General features: G+C 56.1%; 3 protein-coding genes across 15 annotated transcripts in view; 1 reads left to right on the top strand and 2 right to left on the bottom strand.

The window, feature by feature from the left end:
* The window catches only part of Ewsr1 (EWS RNA binding protein 1), a 28,236-nt gene extending 27,362 nt beyond the window's left edge, over positions 1 to 874 (bottom strand). For 2 of the 4 annotated variants that reach the window (XM_059275525.1, XM_059275526.1), the window contains exon 1: positions 651 to 860. In XM_059275525.1, coding sequence (XP_059131508.1) covers positions 651 to 663 — 13 coding nt within the window. In that variant the 5' untranslated portion in view covers positions 664 to 860. Of the gene's footprint in view, positions 1 to 650 lie in introns of all 4 variants that reach the window. The other 2 variants (XM_059275528.1, XM_059275527.1) reach the window with 2 other exon arrangements.
* Positions 472 to 7,291, top strand: Rhbdd3 (rhomboid domain containing 3). 8 transcript variants are annotated; one of them, XM_059275537.1, is made up of 9 exons: positions 472 to 796; positions 1,390 to 1,541; positions 1,999 to 2,266; positions 3,841 to 3,876; positions 4,391 to 4,580; positions 5,264 to 5,647; positions 6,339 to 6,501; positions 6,589 to 6,873; positions 6,958 to 7,291. In XM_059275537.1, exons 5-9 carry the CDS (start codon positions 4,433 to 4,435, stop codon positions 7,133 to 7,135), a joined length of 1,158 nt encoding a protein of 385 aa, XP_059131520.1. In that variant the 5' UTR covers positions 472 to 796; positions 1,390 to 1,541; positions 1,999 to 2,266; positions 3,841 to 3,876; positions 4,391 to 4,432; the 3' UTR covers positions 7,136 to 7,291. The 8 variants fall into 8 exon arrangements, with proteins under 8 accessions (XP_059131520.1, XP_059131521.1, XP_059131519.1 ...); XM_059275538.1 differs by lacking the exon at positions 472 to 796 and adding an exon at positions 821 to 1,007; XM_059275536.1 differs by lacking the exon at positions 472 to 796 and adding an exon at positions 1,014 to 1,266.
* Positions 7,292 to 7,475: 184 nt separating this feature from the next.
* Emid1 (EMI domain containing 1) overlaps positions 7,476 to 13,983 on the bottom strand; it is a 45,771-nt gene continuing 39,263 nt past the window's right edge. The window contains exons 14-15 of one of the 3 annotated variants that reach the window (XM_059275532.1): positions 12,076 to 12,160; positions 7,476 to 8,190 (exon numbers count right to left, since the gene is read on the bottom strand). In XM_059275532.1, coding sequence (XP_059131515.1) covers positions 8,063 to 8,190; positions 12,076 to 12,160 — 213 coding nt within the window. In that variant the 3' untranslated portion in view covers positions 7,476 to 8,062. Of the gene's footprint in view, positions 8,191 to 10,962; positions 11,054 to 12,075; positions 12,161 to 13,983 lie in introns of all 3 variants that reach the window. The other 2 variants (XM_059275530.1, XM_059275533.1) reach the window with 2 other exon arrangements.

Here is a 13,983-nt window from a genome sequence, read left to right as displayed (position 1 = left end):
GGGGGGACCCACGACGCCTAAAGGCCCTGCAGGGTGCAGCTTGGCAGCGCCGAGCCAGGCCCGGAGGATCATGGGGCTCCTTACTCCTCAGCCCGCGCCCCTCGGCTCACGCGCTCGCGACGCCTTTTTGTTTGTTTTTTTTTTTAACGTGGAGTTTCTGAACGGGAAAACACCTGCCCTCCGGCTAGCAACGGGCCGAGAGCTAACAAGGGCAACCGGCCGCGGCTGCTCGAGCCGCCATCCGACCGACCCCCCGCCTCACGCGCCCTCGGGGTGGACGCGAGGCCCAAGCCGCGCGCGGTCCCCCCTGGGCCTCGGAGGCCGCAGGCCCCGCCCACGTGGCGGGAGGCCCGGGGCACCCGCACCGACAACCGCCACACAAAGGAGGCCCAGGCGGGCCCCGCACGCTCCAGCCACCGCGAGGCCCTGGCGCGCAGCGCGGGCGCCCGGAAGGTTCCAGAGCCAGCCCGCCCGGTGGGGGAGGGGGAGGGGACGGGAACGCGGACCCCCGAGGTCGTCGGGTCGCGGCGGGAACTCCAACCCCTTTCGGCTAATCCCACTCAGTTATCCCTGCCACCCCGAGAGACGAGCGCCCCCCAGTTCGGGTGTCCCGGCCGTCGCCAGCGCGACCGCGATCCCACTCCACTTACCCGTGGACGCCATTTTCTCGCCTTCCTCCTCGTTCTCTCAACGTCCGTCTCCCTCTCGCGTTCCCCCTGGGCGCCGCACTGCGCAGGCGCGAAGCCCGCAACCTCGGACGCTACCATCGGGCCAGGCCACGGGGGTGGGCAAGGAGGTTTGAGCCAGGGATATCTGGTTCTTCGGTCCAGAAACCGTTGACCCAATCCTCTCGGAAGAGCCGGACGTGACGCGCGGGTTAAAAAGGCACCCTCGGGGGCCAGCGCGCTAGGAAGCGAGCGTCACCCACCAGCCCCAGGGATCCCCTGCACGAGGCCCGGCGGTTTGGAATGGTTGCGCCCGCTGGCTCTAGGGACCGTCTCTGAAGAGTCTGTCCTGGAGGGAGACGGAGGCTGGCGGGAGGGCTGGGGGAAGGGATCCCGGCCTGGAACAACTGCTGACTAATCGGCGGGCGGGATCACGCGCCCGGGTGTGCGCGCAGTGGGTTGGAGGCGCCCAGGTCTCGGCCTGGAGCTGGCGGCCCGACTCCCAGGCGGGGCCCCCCCACCCGCTCCTCCAGGGTAGTGGGGGGACGTGCTGCTCAGGACCTTGGACGCGTGGCCCGAGAGGGCGGGGGAGGGGACGGAGGTCGGTCGGTCGGTCGGTCGGCCGGCCGGGGAGGGAGGCCGGCAATGCCGCGTCCGGCCCCAATAACGGTCGGAGTTGAGAAGCCCTGTAATCCTCCTTCATCCAATACCCTTGTTTTAACAGAAAAGAAACCCCAGGCTCAAGAAATTGAGTACTTTCCCCAAAGTTAGAAAGCCGAATTCGACCCAGACCCCGGGACTCCCCCTCCGTGCACCACCCGGAAGCATCTTCCCTGTCCTTGACTTCCCACTCTGTCCTCCCGGCTTCCCAGTAAGGTAGGCAGGGTGCGATGGTGCATAACCCTGAGAGGTCTCTGACGAGGGTTCCAGGGGGACACTGAGGCGGCGGACTGTTTGCGAGTGAGGAGTTTTTTTAAGAGTTCCTAACACCGAACAGACTATCGTCAGACAAACAGTAGCATGGCGGGCGCGGACTCGGAAGAAGCGAGCGCCCATGTGGGAGAAGAAGTAGGCGTGTCGTACCTTTCTAAGGATGGGAGTGGTTTCACCGCCGAAGCTTAAAGCCAGGCTCTCCAGCTCCCCGGCGGGAGGCAGGGAAGGGAGTGGGGAGCAGGGTGTATGACCAGCTTCCCATTTGATGTAAAGTCCCTTCCTCAGGTGAGAGATCCAGGCACCCGGGGGTCTGTCACCTGGGGACTCACAGTGTCTCAATAGGGTGGCTGCCCGTCGGAATCGGAAAGGGAAAAGCTGCCATACCTGTGTTGTGTTCTAGGACCAGCAGCTGGATTCACGACTTAATGCTTACAAGTTCCGTTTTATTAGTTGAAGATACGGTTGGAGACAGAGACTCAGTGATACTGCTTGCTTAGGATGTGTGAGGCCCTGGTTTCCATTTTCAACACCAAGAAAGAGAAGAGACTGATTCAGAGGACTCGAGGCCCAGTTCTCTATGTCCGTGGACCAGTCCCTTAGTGCTCAGGGATGGAATGGTTGTGAGAAGGTGCGAGAGGAAGCCTCAGTGTAGGTGACCCTGCCTCCAGGTAAGGGTGAAATCTACCTGCTTTTCTAAACGCAGTAGCACAGGTGAAGGGCAGGGTTCACCTCAGCAGGACCTGCGGCCAAGCTAATCTTTGAATGAACACATAAAATGCCTTGAATATGTGCAAAGAGTAGTATCCTGGGGAACCTGGAGATGAGAGGGAGCCTCCTTCCTCCATTAGTTCAAGCCACTTGGGAGAAAGGTCAAACTTTACCCCTTAGGCTAAGACTCATGGTGTGGGAAGGGGACATTGGAGCTGGGCTTCAGAGAGTAGGAGCCTGCCTGTTGAGAGGCTGGAGGAACGGACGCTGCAGGCAGAGGAGGTCTGCACGTTTTCCCTTTAGGAAACTGGCAGGTGGGAGGGAGGGCCTTGGCCAGGAAGCTGACTGAGTCATCCCAGTAGGAGACTGGAGAGGACTGCTCAGGAGTGATAACACGGCCTGGAGGAAAGTCCAGGTGTGAGGAAGGTGAAGGAGAGAAAGAAAAAGGAAACATGACTGCTCCCAGAGTGGCCATGACCCTGAGCTGGGGCATGTGGGGAGACGGGGAGGAGAAGGGAGAGGCGCCAGAAGGCCCAACATACAAAGAGAGTGGGTAACCAAAATGGCTGGACTATAGAGGGAGTAGCAGCCCAGCCCCCTGGGCTGGAGAAGTTCCGGGGAGGGGGAGGGGTATGCCAGCCAGGAGGGCCCTGTAACAGGTAAGGACCGGAAGATTGCTGAGAGAACCTGACACCAGTGTCCGCTTTGATATGTTAAACAGGCCCAGTCATTTGCCCGGGGTTGAAACCTAACTGAAGAAAAGCTTTGCTGTTTGCCCCCCACCCCCCACCCCCACTCAAGCTTGGACCAACAGGTCCTTCATTTGTGATCTCTGCCTCCCATAAGTAATGAGGTGGTGCTTTGGGGTTATTGAGAAAGAGCTGGGGCCCAAACCAGGTGCGGAGGTGCAGATGTGTGACCCAGTACTCAAAGCCTGCGCAGACACAGGAGAATCTCACATTGCAGGCTAGCTTAGGTTCCATGTTGAGACTTTGTTTAAAATAAACAAAACTTTAAAGATGAGAAAGCCGTGGGCCTCGAATCTTTTCCTTTCTTACATGATCCTTTAAGCAAAATGTGTCTTAGTCACCGTTCCCAGGTTGGGAAACTTGCCCACGGACACACAGCAGAAGGCTGGAGCAGACGCCAGGGCCGGGGAGGAAATAGTGCCACAGTTCTGAATCACTCTGTACGGCTTGGACTGTGGGGTTCCCCACAGCTGCCCGTCCCATTGGTGGGGCTCGTGATGCCCCTTGTTCAAGGGCACCTGAGCCATCTGGGCTCCCTGAGGCTTGGACACTAGAACAGAGGCAAGCGGGAGACTAGAGTGGGCCTTGACCTTGCCACTCCCGGGGAGTGTACCCATCCTTTTGGTAGTGAAGGACCACAGTTCAACTTTTTTGGCCCTGTATCTCCCACTAAGACTCCTCTTCAGGGTCCACCAGACTCTTTGAAACTGGGTCTCGTCACCCAGGCAGTTTTTTTCACTCAGTATATAGCCAAGACCTAAATTTTTATTTTATTCTTTTTACAGCACTGGGGAGCAAATCCAGGTGCCCATGTATGCTAGGTAAGCACTCTCCCTGGTCTGCATCTCTAATGACCTGCATTCCTGATCCTCTTGCCGCCACCTCCTGAGTGCTGAGATCACAGGTGTGCACTACCACACTGGCCTCATCAGGACTTTATGCATGGCCCCTGCCCATCCCAGACACATGGGCAGGTAGGATAGGAACGTGGCTAATAAGCACACAGGTTGGGACTTGAGCCCGCTTTGGCCAAGCTACTGGACCTGCCTCTGCTGGTTCAGTTTCTGCCTCTGTAAAGTGGGGCCATTGGTAAAGTAGTTGAGAGGGAGTCACATAAAAGCAGCAAGAATAGCCGGGCGGTGGTGGCACACGCCTTTAATCCCAGTACTCGGGAGGCAGAGCCAGGCGGATCTCTGTGAGTTCGAGGCCAGCCTGGGCTACCAAGTGAGTTCCAGGAAAGGCGCAAAGCTATACAGAGAAACCCTGTCTCAAAAAACCAAAAAAAAAAAAAAAAAGCAGCAAGAATAATTTGTTACTCTTTTTGTTTATTCCCAGCGCACAGCCTCAGGACCACCTTTGACTACCATCAACCAAACTATGCATGCCCGGGATTCTCCTGGCTCACTGTCCCGGGCACTGCCCCTGGCCTCCTCAGTCCTGATGCTCCTGATGAGCTGCCTGTGGTTACTGGGGGCTGGCCCCAGCCTCACATTGGCTCCAGAGCTGCTGCTGGACCCCTGGCAGGGTGAGGACCAGCTGCATGATCCTTGAGGGAAGCTAGAGACTTTCTCTAGGGCCTGAGGCCCGTCCGTGGAGTTAGCGTGCACCTTGTGGTGGTCACGAGGCTAGGACACTGTCCCGGGGCACGTTCTCCTGCAGACATGCCCAGCTCACCCACAGTCCAGGAGGGCAGAGGATCCTGAGGAAGGCACAGAGGGTGGGGTGGGAAGCTGTGGGTAGGAGGAGTTCTCATAGCATCCCTTGCCGACAGCTTTCCCTGGAAATAAGAACTAAAAATTTCCGCCAAACATGTACTTCCCACAAAACCTCCAGTTTACATCTGAGGAACCCAAATGGTGTTCAGAGAGGGGAAGCCATTTTCCCAAGGTCCTGTAGCTCTGTGGGAGTGCAAGGTTCTAGCAGGTGGTTTCATTAGAATGTGTGCTACTAACCAGATGCGACAAAGATGTGGGAACTGACAGACAGCTTCCCTGTGCCTGGGACACGGCAGCCCTCGGCAGCTGGTTGCTAGCGAGAAGACTGCATGTTGGTAGAGTAGCTGGGGTGTTGAGAAGCCTCTGGTCCCCTCTACCAGTGAGGAGTGGTGATAGTTCACATACTGGCTTCTGGGTTGGGGAGGCTGGCCCACCAGGTGGCCCTCGGAAAGGCTTATCCATCCCTCTAACCTGGCCCCCTTCTCGTTCCCAGTGCACCGGCTAGTGACCCATGCTCTGGGCCACACTGCTCTGCCGGGCCTGCTCCTGAGCCTGCTGCTCCTGCCCACTCTGGGCTGGTGGCAGGAGTGCCATTTGGGCACTCTACGCTTCCTGCACAACTCGGCCCTGCTTGCCCTGGCTGCTGGGCTGCTGGCTGTGCTGCTGACAGGCCTCGGGGTGTCCAGTGCAGCTGGAGGTTGTGGATATATGCCTGTCCATCTGGCCATGCTGGCAAGGCAGAGTTACTACCCTGGGTGGTCTCAGGGGACACTGCCACCATGGCTGCTCCCATGGCTGCTGCTGGCCCTGACCCTGCTACTCAGCTCTGAGCCGCCCTTCCTGCACCTCCTCTGTGGCCTTCTTGCTGGCCTAGCCTGTATCCTTTGCCTGAGCCCAGGGACCATGTGGACCTCTGGCTGGGCCTCTGGGGTGCCTTGGAAAGAAATGGCATAGGGAATCCATGCCCAAGCAGTGTCTGGTGACACATCTTCCTCTGAGCCATGCTCTGGGCTGGGGACAGAGCTCATGGCCAAGGGGAGGTGTCAGTTACAATCAAAGGACCCCACAGGATGTTTGGGAGAGCTGAAGGGACCCTAGAAGTCACTAACCTGGATCATGTGTGAAGGAGGCATCAAAGCTCAGATTAGCAAAGAGGAAGGCTCGGGGTGGGAGCGAGCCTGGGGCTCTCTGGGAACAGAGGACCAAGTTAGGGCCCATGGTACAGGTATCTTCAACATAAGCTTTGCTCCCAAGATATGGGGAAACAGGCTGACCATAGAACCCTTCAGGCAGCCACAGGGGACCGTTTCAGAATGCAGACACCAGCTACTCAAGTCTGGCTGACCACAGGGCTTATGCACTGGCCAGCAGAGTGGAAGGCGGGGTGTGGGGAAGGCACATACGGTCTTCTGTGCTGGCTGAGTAGTTTCAGGTAGGGAGTTCCCTTTCGTTCTCAGCTTCAGCTGCTCAGGTGGTCCTGGGGAGTGTAGCAAGGAGACACATGGTACTTTCCCCTCCCCCCAGTTCAGTTTGGTTTCCTTGACCTGCGCCCTGCCCTGGGCAGGCAGATGCTGCTGGGGCCTTCCGGTGGCTGGAGCTCTCTGAGCGGAGACTGCAGGTGTTACAGGACAGTGTCCTTTGCAGGACTCTGGCCCGGTGCTGGCCCCTGAGGCTCCTTCCCACCCCAGGCAGTCTGGCTGAACTGCCTGTGACTTTTCCTGCTGGAGTGAGGTGAGGATGATCCCAGGGGCTCAGCATTGGATGGTGGAAGTTGTGACAGTGGCTGGCAGCCCAGGCCATCCACCTCTGTCCCTACAGGCCTGCCACCCCTGGATCTCCTTACCTTGCTTCCCCAAGCTCCTGGTCTCACAGTGATGGCTCTGCCCAGCTTCCACCAGGCCTAGGGCCTGTGCAGCTGACACGGGAGGACTCAGAGAGGGGTTTGGACTGGGCTGCGTCCAGCTTTGCTCCAGGAAGCCCGATGTGGGCAGCCCTGGATGAGCAAATGCTACAGGAAGGGATCCAGGCTTCGCTCCTTGATGCATCAGTGCATGGTCCCCAGAGCTCGGTGTGGTTGCCCAAGGCCTCCGTGTCTTCTCTACGGTAAGGCAGGGTGGCCAGGGGTGCGGCTTTCTGATGTGGGAGCCATGCATGCCCTGACATTTCTTCTTGGTCCCCACCTCACAGGCTGCAGCAGCTGGAGCACATGGGATTTCCCACTGAGCAGGCCGCAGTAGCCTTGGCAGCTACAGGACGTGTGGAAGGTGCAGTGTCCCTGCTGGTTGAAGGCCTGGTGGATACTGAGGCCCTGGTGACCGAGGGGAGGAGTGGTCCTGCCCACTGCAAGGGCGCTGGGCCCTCATAGTCCAAGAAGAGAGGAGGGTCTTAGGCCTGGCCTGAGTCCTAGCCTAGTCTGCTGAGGGCTTGGGAGCTTGAAGGCATCCCTGGGGGCAGGAGTGGGCCCCAGCATGTTCTGATACTTTCTAAGAATAAAAGCTGATGTTTTCAACCTGGCCTCTGAGTGGCCGTTGTCATATCTGGCTCTTCTGTGTTGGCGTCAGGGAGGATGAAGGAGTGAACAAGCAGTGAATGAGTGGCTGATGGCAGGAGGGTGACCTGTGGTGTCTAGGACCACCGGGCTCCTGTCCTAATATCCTCAGCCTAGGTGGTCCCTCTGGCTGAGCACATAGAGACCAAACTGGGTAGGTCCGGCAGAGACATTTATTGTCCAGTACATAGCAATCCATGCATCTGCAGCAGATACTTGGAGTGGGAGTCCCTTCTACACATCCCGTCCCCACCTGGGACACTGGGGAGTGGGGGCTTGGGTAGAACTGACATAAGGAGCACCAACCATTCAGTCAGGGGTTAAGCAGCCTAGACTCAGGTGGGAATCAGCACCAGGAAACGGGACTCCCCAAGGTTTTAAGGAGGGGAACTGGGACTTGTGCCCCCATCCTGACATGTCTGTAGAGCCAGGCAGAGTCCCGGGCCCTGTGTCAGAACACTGGAAGCCTTGTGCCTCCACTGCTCCCCTTTAAGGCCTTTTCACCCCATGTCACAGGGAGATAGACCAGGTGCAAGTGAGGCCTGACAGAATTCTGAGCAGGCTTCCCCTCGGGACCTGCCCCTGCCTAGTCTGTGAAGTACAGACTGACATCACTGAGCCCTGCCTGCCTACCCCTAAGGCCAAGATGGCACAGGGTCCCTGAGGATATTAATAAATAGGAACTGGCAGTCTCTGGAGGCAGCTGTCCAAGTCCAGGCTGGGGGAGGAAGAGTCACCACCATCTCAGCTCCTCTCGTTGCGTCTTCTGGGGGTCACGATCTGGTAGTTGGTTGGGTGTCCTCCCCTCTTGCCTCGAAGGAGGCTGGGGGTACCCGTGCCATCAGGGCCTACCCCGGATCCCAGCTCTGGTTCTGCCGGAGGGAATAGGAGAGAGGCTATGTTAGGGGGGCATTCACATGGGAAACCCACTCTTCGCCCTGGGAGGTAGCAGTGTACCCTGACATCCTAGAGATGGAGCTGTGGGGAATAAGGGTACTGAAGGCTGGTTAGTGCCTCCCCATGACCTCTGAGCTCCCAGCCCCAAGAGAGCACTTGGCCGTCTGATCCCTGATATCTCTAATGGGGATGGCCAGACTCACCACATTTACATGTTTGGCATATGGATAGCGCTCCCCAAATAATCGATAATTTTGAGACTTCTTTGGAGTGAAGGTGAATTCTGCATCATCCAAACTTCAGAGCAAGTTAACTGAAGCTAGAGAAGAGACTTCCTCTTTCCGTGGGTTATAGCACCATTTGGAGGAAAGGCTTTAGGAGAGTCAGGCTTTGCCCCTGAACAGCCTCAGCGAAACTGGGACCCGTCAGGGCCCCAGTTGTCTGATTTCTAAAACCCAGATAAACTCTGAGGCCCTAGGCGGCACCAACAAAGACCGAAGTCAGTTACCAAGGGAGTTGTGGTGAGATATGCCCTGATCTGCATATAAGCTGAACCCGAAGCATAAAACGTATGCTTGCCCCCTGAGAAAACTAACATCCTTCAAAACCCAAGAAGGAGCTCTCTGGTCCGGGAAGCCCATGAGTATCCTTTGGTAGCCCCTAAAGCCAGGGAGGAGGTCAGGGTAGGCTGGTTTTCTAGTGGGGGAGAGCCTGAGGATTGGTACTTGGCCAAGCCTTTCCCTGTTCCTTGGACAGACAGTTGGAAGCTTGAAGAGGACCACTTCCCATGGAAGGCGCTGCTTAGGGGTAGGCTACTAACGGGGCCTTGCTTTTCCCAGGTGCCTGTGTCCATCATCCGGGGGCTCTCAGAAGCACGGCCAGCTAAGGACAGGTCACAGGGGCCCTAATCAGCTCTTCTATGCTATCTAGCTGTCCATCTACTGTTGCACTATACTGGGGGGTGGGGGGGCTGACAAAGTGCTGAGACTCTGGAGTTTGGCTCTTTGTTCCCAATGGTCCCTCAGGTCATTTGGAAGCAATGGGGATGGAGAACAGGTGACAAGAGGCTTCAGGGTAGGGGCTGGCTATGTCTCCATCAAGACTTCGGTCTCCCCTTCTCAGGCAAGGACAAGGCTGGTGAGGTCTGCTGAAACATAGTCCCTGATGTTTCTAGAGTTTAGAGAAGCCATATGGCTAATGGTGGGGAATTAGAAACAGACTGTGTGCACTGTGGTTTTTTTGTTTGTTTGTTTTGTTGACAAACTTTTGCTCAGCAGCCCAGGCTGACCTCAAATTTGCTATCCTCCGGTCTCAGCCTTCCAGTGCTGGGATCTTAGGCATGGAGCCACCATTCTTGGCTTGGACAACACACACTCTAACCTTAGATCTTATCTCACATTAGACTTCCTGTCAAGGTTGTCCTTCTCACAGCCAGGCACAACCATGTGTCTTCTCTGACCCCACAGGCAGTCCCCTCTTCCAAGAAGTCCAGCAAGAAGGGCCCAATCCCTGGGTACACCCTTTGAGTCTCTACAGTGACTGACAGACAGCTCCCCAGAGCCCCGCTGCTTTGCAGGGCCCAGTGCCATCTAAGCCTAGCGTTCAGCAGCTGCTTCCTGGTTTTGTAGAACAAAGGACTGGTTTTAACGCTGAACCTCCTCCACACTTAGGCTCTCAGTTCTTAGCTTTATTTTATTTTATTTATTATTTATTTATTTATTTATTTATTTATTTATTTTAAGTTTTTCGAGACAGGGTCTCTCTGTGTAGCTTTGGAGCCTGTCCTGGAACTCACTTTGTAGACCAGGCTGGCCTCGAACTCACAGAGATTCGCCTGGCTCTACCTCCCGAGTGCTGGCATTAAAGGCGTGCGCCACCACCGCCCGGCCAGTTCTTAGCTTTATAAGAGGGGAGGTTGGACACAATATGGAGGCCTCTGGGCATGGATGTGCATGTGGGCTGTGAGACAGGGCAGAGGCTGGAAGGGGCAAAGGACAGCCAGTTGCGGGGAGGGACTCTGAGTGGGCAAATGAGAAGCGGCCCACACCTGTGCCCGGCCAGCCCCATCTCCCCACACCAGGTATGGCCTCATTAGCTTCACCTCAGGAGTCAGGTGCGGGGGGGAAGGGACTGCCCCCACCCCCAGCCAGAAGCCTAACTGCCTTTCATGCTGCCTGAACCAACCTTCTAGAACCTTCCCAGTCCAGTTCTGCTCAGTGTTAGTCTCCACCTTGAGGAAACCCTGTAGATATCTTAACCTCTGATCTTCCTCTGCTTGTTCAATCACCTACGATCCTTGCCCTTCTGGTCTTCACTGAGACATCACCTCCAGGAAGCCCTCCTGGACTGTCCCCCTCATGAACTGTCTCCCTCCCTCACGGTGACAACTGAACCCAAGGACTTGTACATGCGAGGTAAGTGCTCTACCATGAAGCCATGTCCCCAGAGGCATATCTACTCTGTCACTCATCTCTTCTTGGCTTTTGCTGCCAGTGCCAGCCCCTACCCCAACCCTAAGATGCACAAGGGCAGGGCTACATCTATTGGCCGTGCTGGAGCCTGTGCCGATAGGTGACTGCCGGAACAGGAAAGCTAGTTCCCTGTGCCAGGCTCTACTTCCTTGATCAATGGAAGGATCCAGTGTCTTCTGGCCCAGACCGAGCACTGGGAGGCATCTTCTTCATGCCCAAGCCTGCCCCAGGCCCTTCCTGGGAGGGTTTGCCCCTGCCTGCCCACCCTGCCGTTACCTGGCCAGATGATGGCTTCCAGCAGGGTGACCCGTCTGGCCAGGAGCTCCAGCTGGGCCTGCTGCTGCAGGAAGCTCTGTAAGCTAGGAGCCTGATGGGAGATTGAGAAGAGCGGACGGTGCAAGTCTGGTCTCTAAGGGCTGGGCTGGGAGCCAAGGGGACAAGGGCAGAGATGCTGATGGGCTTCAGGGCAGGGGTCTGGACCAGTGTCCACCAGACCTCAGTGAGGCGGGGAGAGGGTGTGCCTAGCTCCTCAGGGAACCAGGCGGATGGGAACTTGGAGGGTGAATGCCAGGCTACGGATCTGGCTCCCTTGAGCCCCGATAGGGAGCTTTTAGGACTACAATGGTAACTGTGGGAGGGATACCTGGGGCCAGGAAGGCAGGTCCTGGGAGAGTCTCCAGAAGTTTATGGGGAAGCTGGTCAGAACTGGCAAGTGGTCTGTTACCCAGAGTTCTCTGGGTCCTGAGTCTGCCTCTGTCACCCACAGTTCCCTGCACCTTCGGGATCTAGCTGCATTGCTCATGACTTAAAGCCCAAGTAGTCTACATCCTTTATCCATAATCCTGTGGGCTTGGGCTCTGACTGTATGACCCATGACCCCAGTACGGCTAGAGTCTGACTGTTACCCACAATCCCTCACTGATCAGGAGTCTGGTTTTTCTTTTTTGTTGTTTTGTTTTTCGAGACAGGGTTTCTCTGTGTAACGAATGGCCTTGGCTGTCCTGGAACTCACTTTGTAGACCAGGCTGGCCTTGAACTCACAGAGATTCTCCTGCCTCTGATTCTCAAGTGCTGGAATCAAAAGCATAAGCCACCACATGTGGCTTAGGAGTCTGGTTTCATTGCCCATGACTTCTTGCAAATCTCATGCTCTGTTGTCTCCAAGCTCCTGAAGTCCTATAAACTACATTACCCACACTGCCTAGAGGCACAAGGAGGAGTCCAGGAGCAGGACCTTCCCCTGTGGAGAGGGGAAGGGTTGGGTAGCCTCTATAGCCTATGCTTCTTCAGCCTCAGAACTGGACTCAGGCCAGTTACACCCCAGGAGGGTTTGGGGGAGGCTGGTAAGCAGGGGCTGGGCTGGCTGGCCGTCTGTCTGTCTCTACTCACCATAGAGCCCAATCATTGTTTCCAAGATTAAAACCCTCTCAGCTAAAATCTTCAAAGCCTCGCGTAGTTGGTGCAACCCCTCCCCCTGTGGAGAAAGAGACAGATGCAGCCGTGACGGGGGGTCAGGAGGGGACCCCGCAAAGCTTGCCAGTGGCCCCTGCCCCACCCAGGACAAGCACCTGTAGCCCTGTACCACCTACCACAGCCCAGGACCCACGGACAGCCAAACAAGACGGAGAGGGACGGGAGGGAGGCAAGGCAGGAGGAAGCGACCCCTGAAGACCCCCTCAGAAAGTTCCACTGGATCCCAACTGGCTGCAAGTTGCGCCACTCTGGAGAGCATTCCTCTGCTTGCCCCAGAGCCTGCCACCCATTTGTTCCCAAGGCCCTGTGGAGCCAGCTTGACCTCTCCCCTCCATTCCCCCATCCTCTGCACAGTTCCTGTGACATCCCTGGGCCACCAGTACTACAGGAGCTCGCTCGCTCTCTCTCTCTCTCTCTCTCTCTCTCTCTCTCTCTCTCTCTCTCTCCCTCTCTCTCTGTCTCTCTGTCTCTCTCTCTCCCATTCTATCTCTCCTCATTTTAAATTCTTATTTTTGTAATCTTTCTCTTCTTTCATATTCTTCAGATTGACTTTTTCTTTAAGTTATCACGTTAGCCTCCCCCTAACTAACTCTATCGGGGCGATCAAGCTAGTGACTCTGTTCATGCCAGAGTGAGTAGTAAGTGAAAATCAAAACGCTTGAATGGCATTGCTGTCGAAGATGGGGCTGAGCTGAGCCACCAGCTTGGTCCCCTCCAGGTGGGGAGACTGTTCCCCTCTTGGCCAGCGCCAGTCCCACATTCTGATACACCTTGGGGAGAGCCCTCAGCCCAGCCCCTCCCAGTGTGTTCCCAGGGGTGTGGCAGTGGGTCCACCAAGCTCCTTCTCTAAGGCCCCCCAGCCCCAGGGTTCCCGACTCCCCAAAAGCAAAGGCTCACTTAGAGAGTGCTCTTGGATGCCCGCCCCCCAGTTTGTTCTCTCCTTCCCGAGCACAGGGTGCATGGTCTTACCCAGCACTTCATGTCCCTCTCTAAACAACTTCCAGAACGTGAGTGTTTCCCAACAGAGCACCAGGATGGCCAAACTATCCCAGGCCTGACAGCATCTAGAAGAGTCTCTCGGCATTTAGTATAGGGTGAGTGAAGGGATGCATAGCATGCACACACCTCCTTGTGTGTGTGTGTGTGTGTGTATGCACATGTGTGTGCATATATATGCCCGTGAGGACTCATACAGAGGCCAGAGGAGAATGTCTTCCTCTTCGCTCTCCATTTTATTTAAGATTTTGATTACATTTGTGTGTGTGTGTGCGTGTGTGTGTGTGTGTGTGTGTGTGTGTGTGTGTGTGTGTGTATGTGTGTGTGGTCATGCCATAGTGTACATGCTGAGGTCATAGGTCAACTTGTCACAGCATGTGTGTGGACATCAGAGGACAAATTAAATGAAGCGGTTCTTTCCTCGCATCACGTGAGTCCTAGAGATAAAGCTCAGGCCTTCCTCAGTCTTGTGGCAGGCACCTTCACTGCAGAGCCCCCTGCAGGCCCTTCCATCTTATTTTGTTTTCTACCTTCATTTTTGAGGCAGGGTCTTACGGTGAACCCAGTGTGTGCTGTTTCAGCTAGTCTGGCTGGCCATCGAGTTCCACCTGTTTCCAGTTCCCAACGCTAGGATCTGCCTGCCTCTGCCTCCCAAGTGCTGGGATGCAGTTCTGTTTTCTTTGAGATATAATGTCAATTCTATAGCCCAGGTTAGCCCCAAACTCACACCAGTTCTGTTTCAAACTCCCATGAGCTGGAATTCCAGACATGAGCCCCTACACCTGGCTTACCATCCAACCCTTTGAAGTGGTTCCCCATAAGAATATC

The sequence above is a fragment of the Peromyscus eremicus genome, chromosome 10 (genome assembly GCF_949786415.1).
Source record: "Peromyscus eremicus chromosome 10, PerEre_H2_v1, whole genome shotgun sequence".
Lineage (NCBI taxonomy): Eukaryota > Metazoa > Chordata > Mammalia > Rodentia > Cricetidae > Peromyscus > Peromyscus eremicus.
Note: the sequence above shows the minus strand (reverse complement) of the source record. Positions and strands in the feature narration are given on the sequence as shown.

Excerpts from the sequence above, each read along its gene's own strand:
- Rhbdd3 (XM_059275537.1), top strand. The coding sequence starts at position 4,433 with ATGCATGCCCGGGATTCTCCTGGCTCACTGTCCCGGGCACTGCCCCTG. Across the intron at positions 5,648-6,338 it reads CCTTCTTGCTGGCCTAGCCT|ATGCTGCTGGGGCCTTCCGG; the intron begins GTATCCTTTGCC and ends CTGGGCAGGCAG. Across the intron at positions 6,874-6,957 it reads GCCTCCGTGTCTTCTCTACG|GCTGCAGCAGCTGGAGCACA; the intron begins GTAAGGCAGGGT and ends CCCACCTCACAG.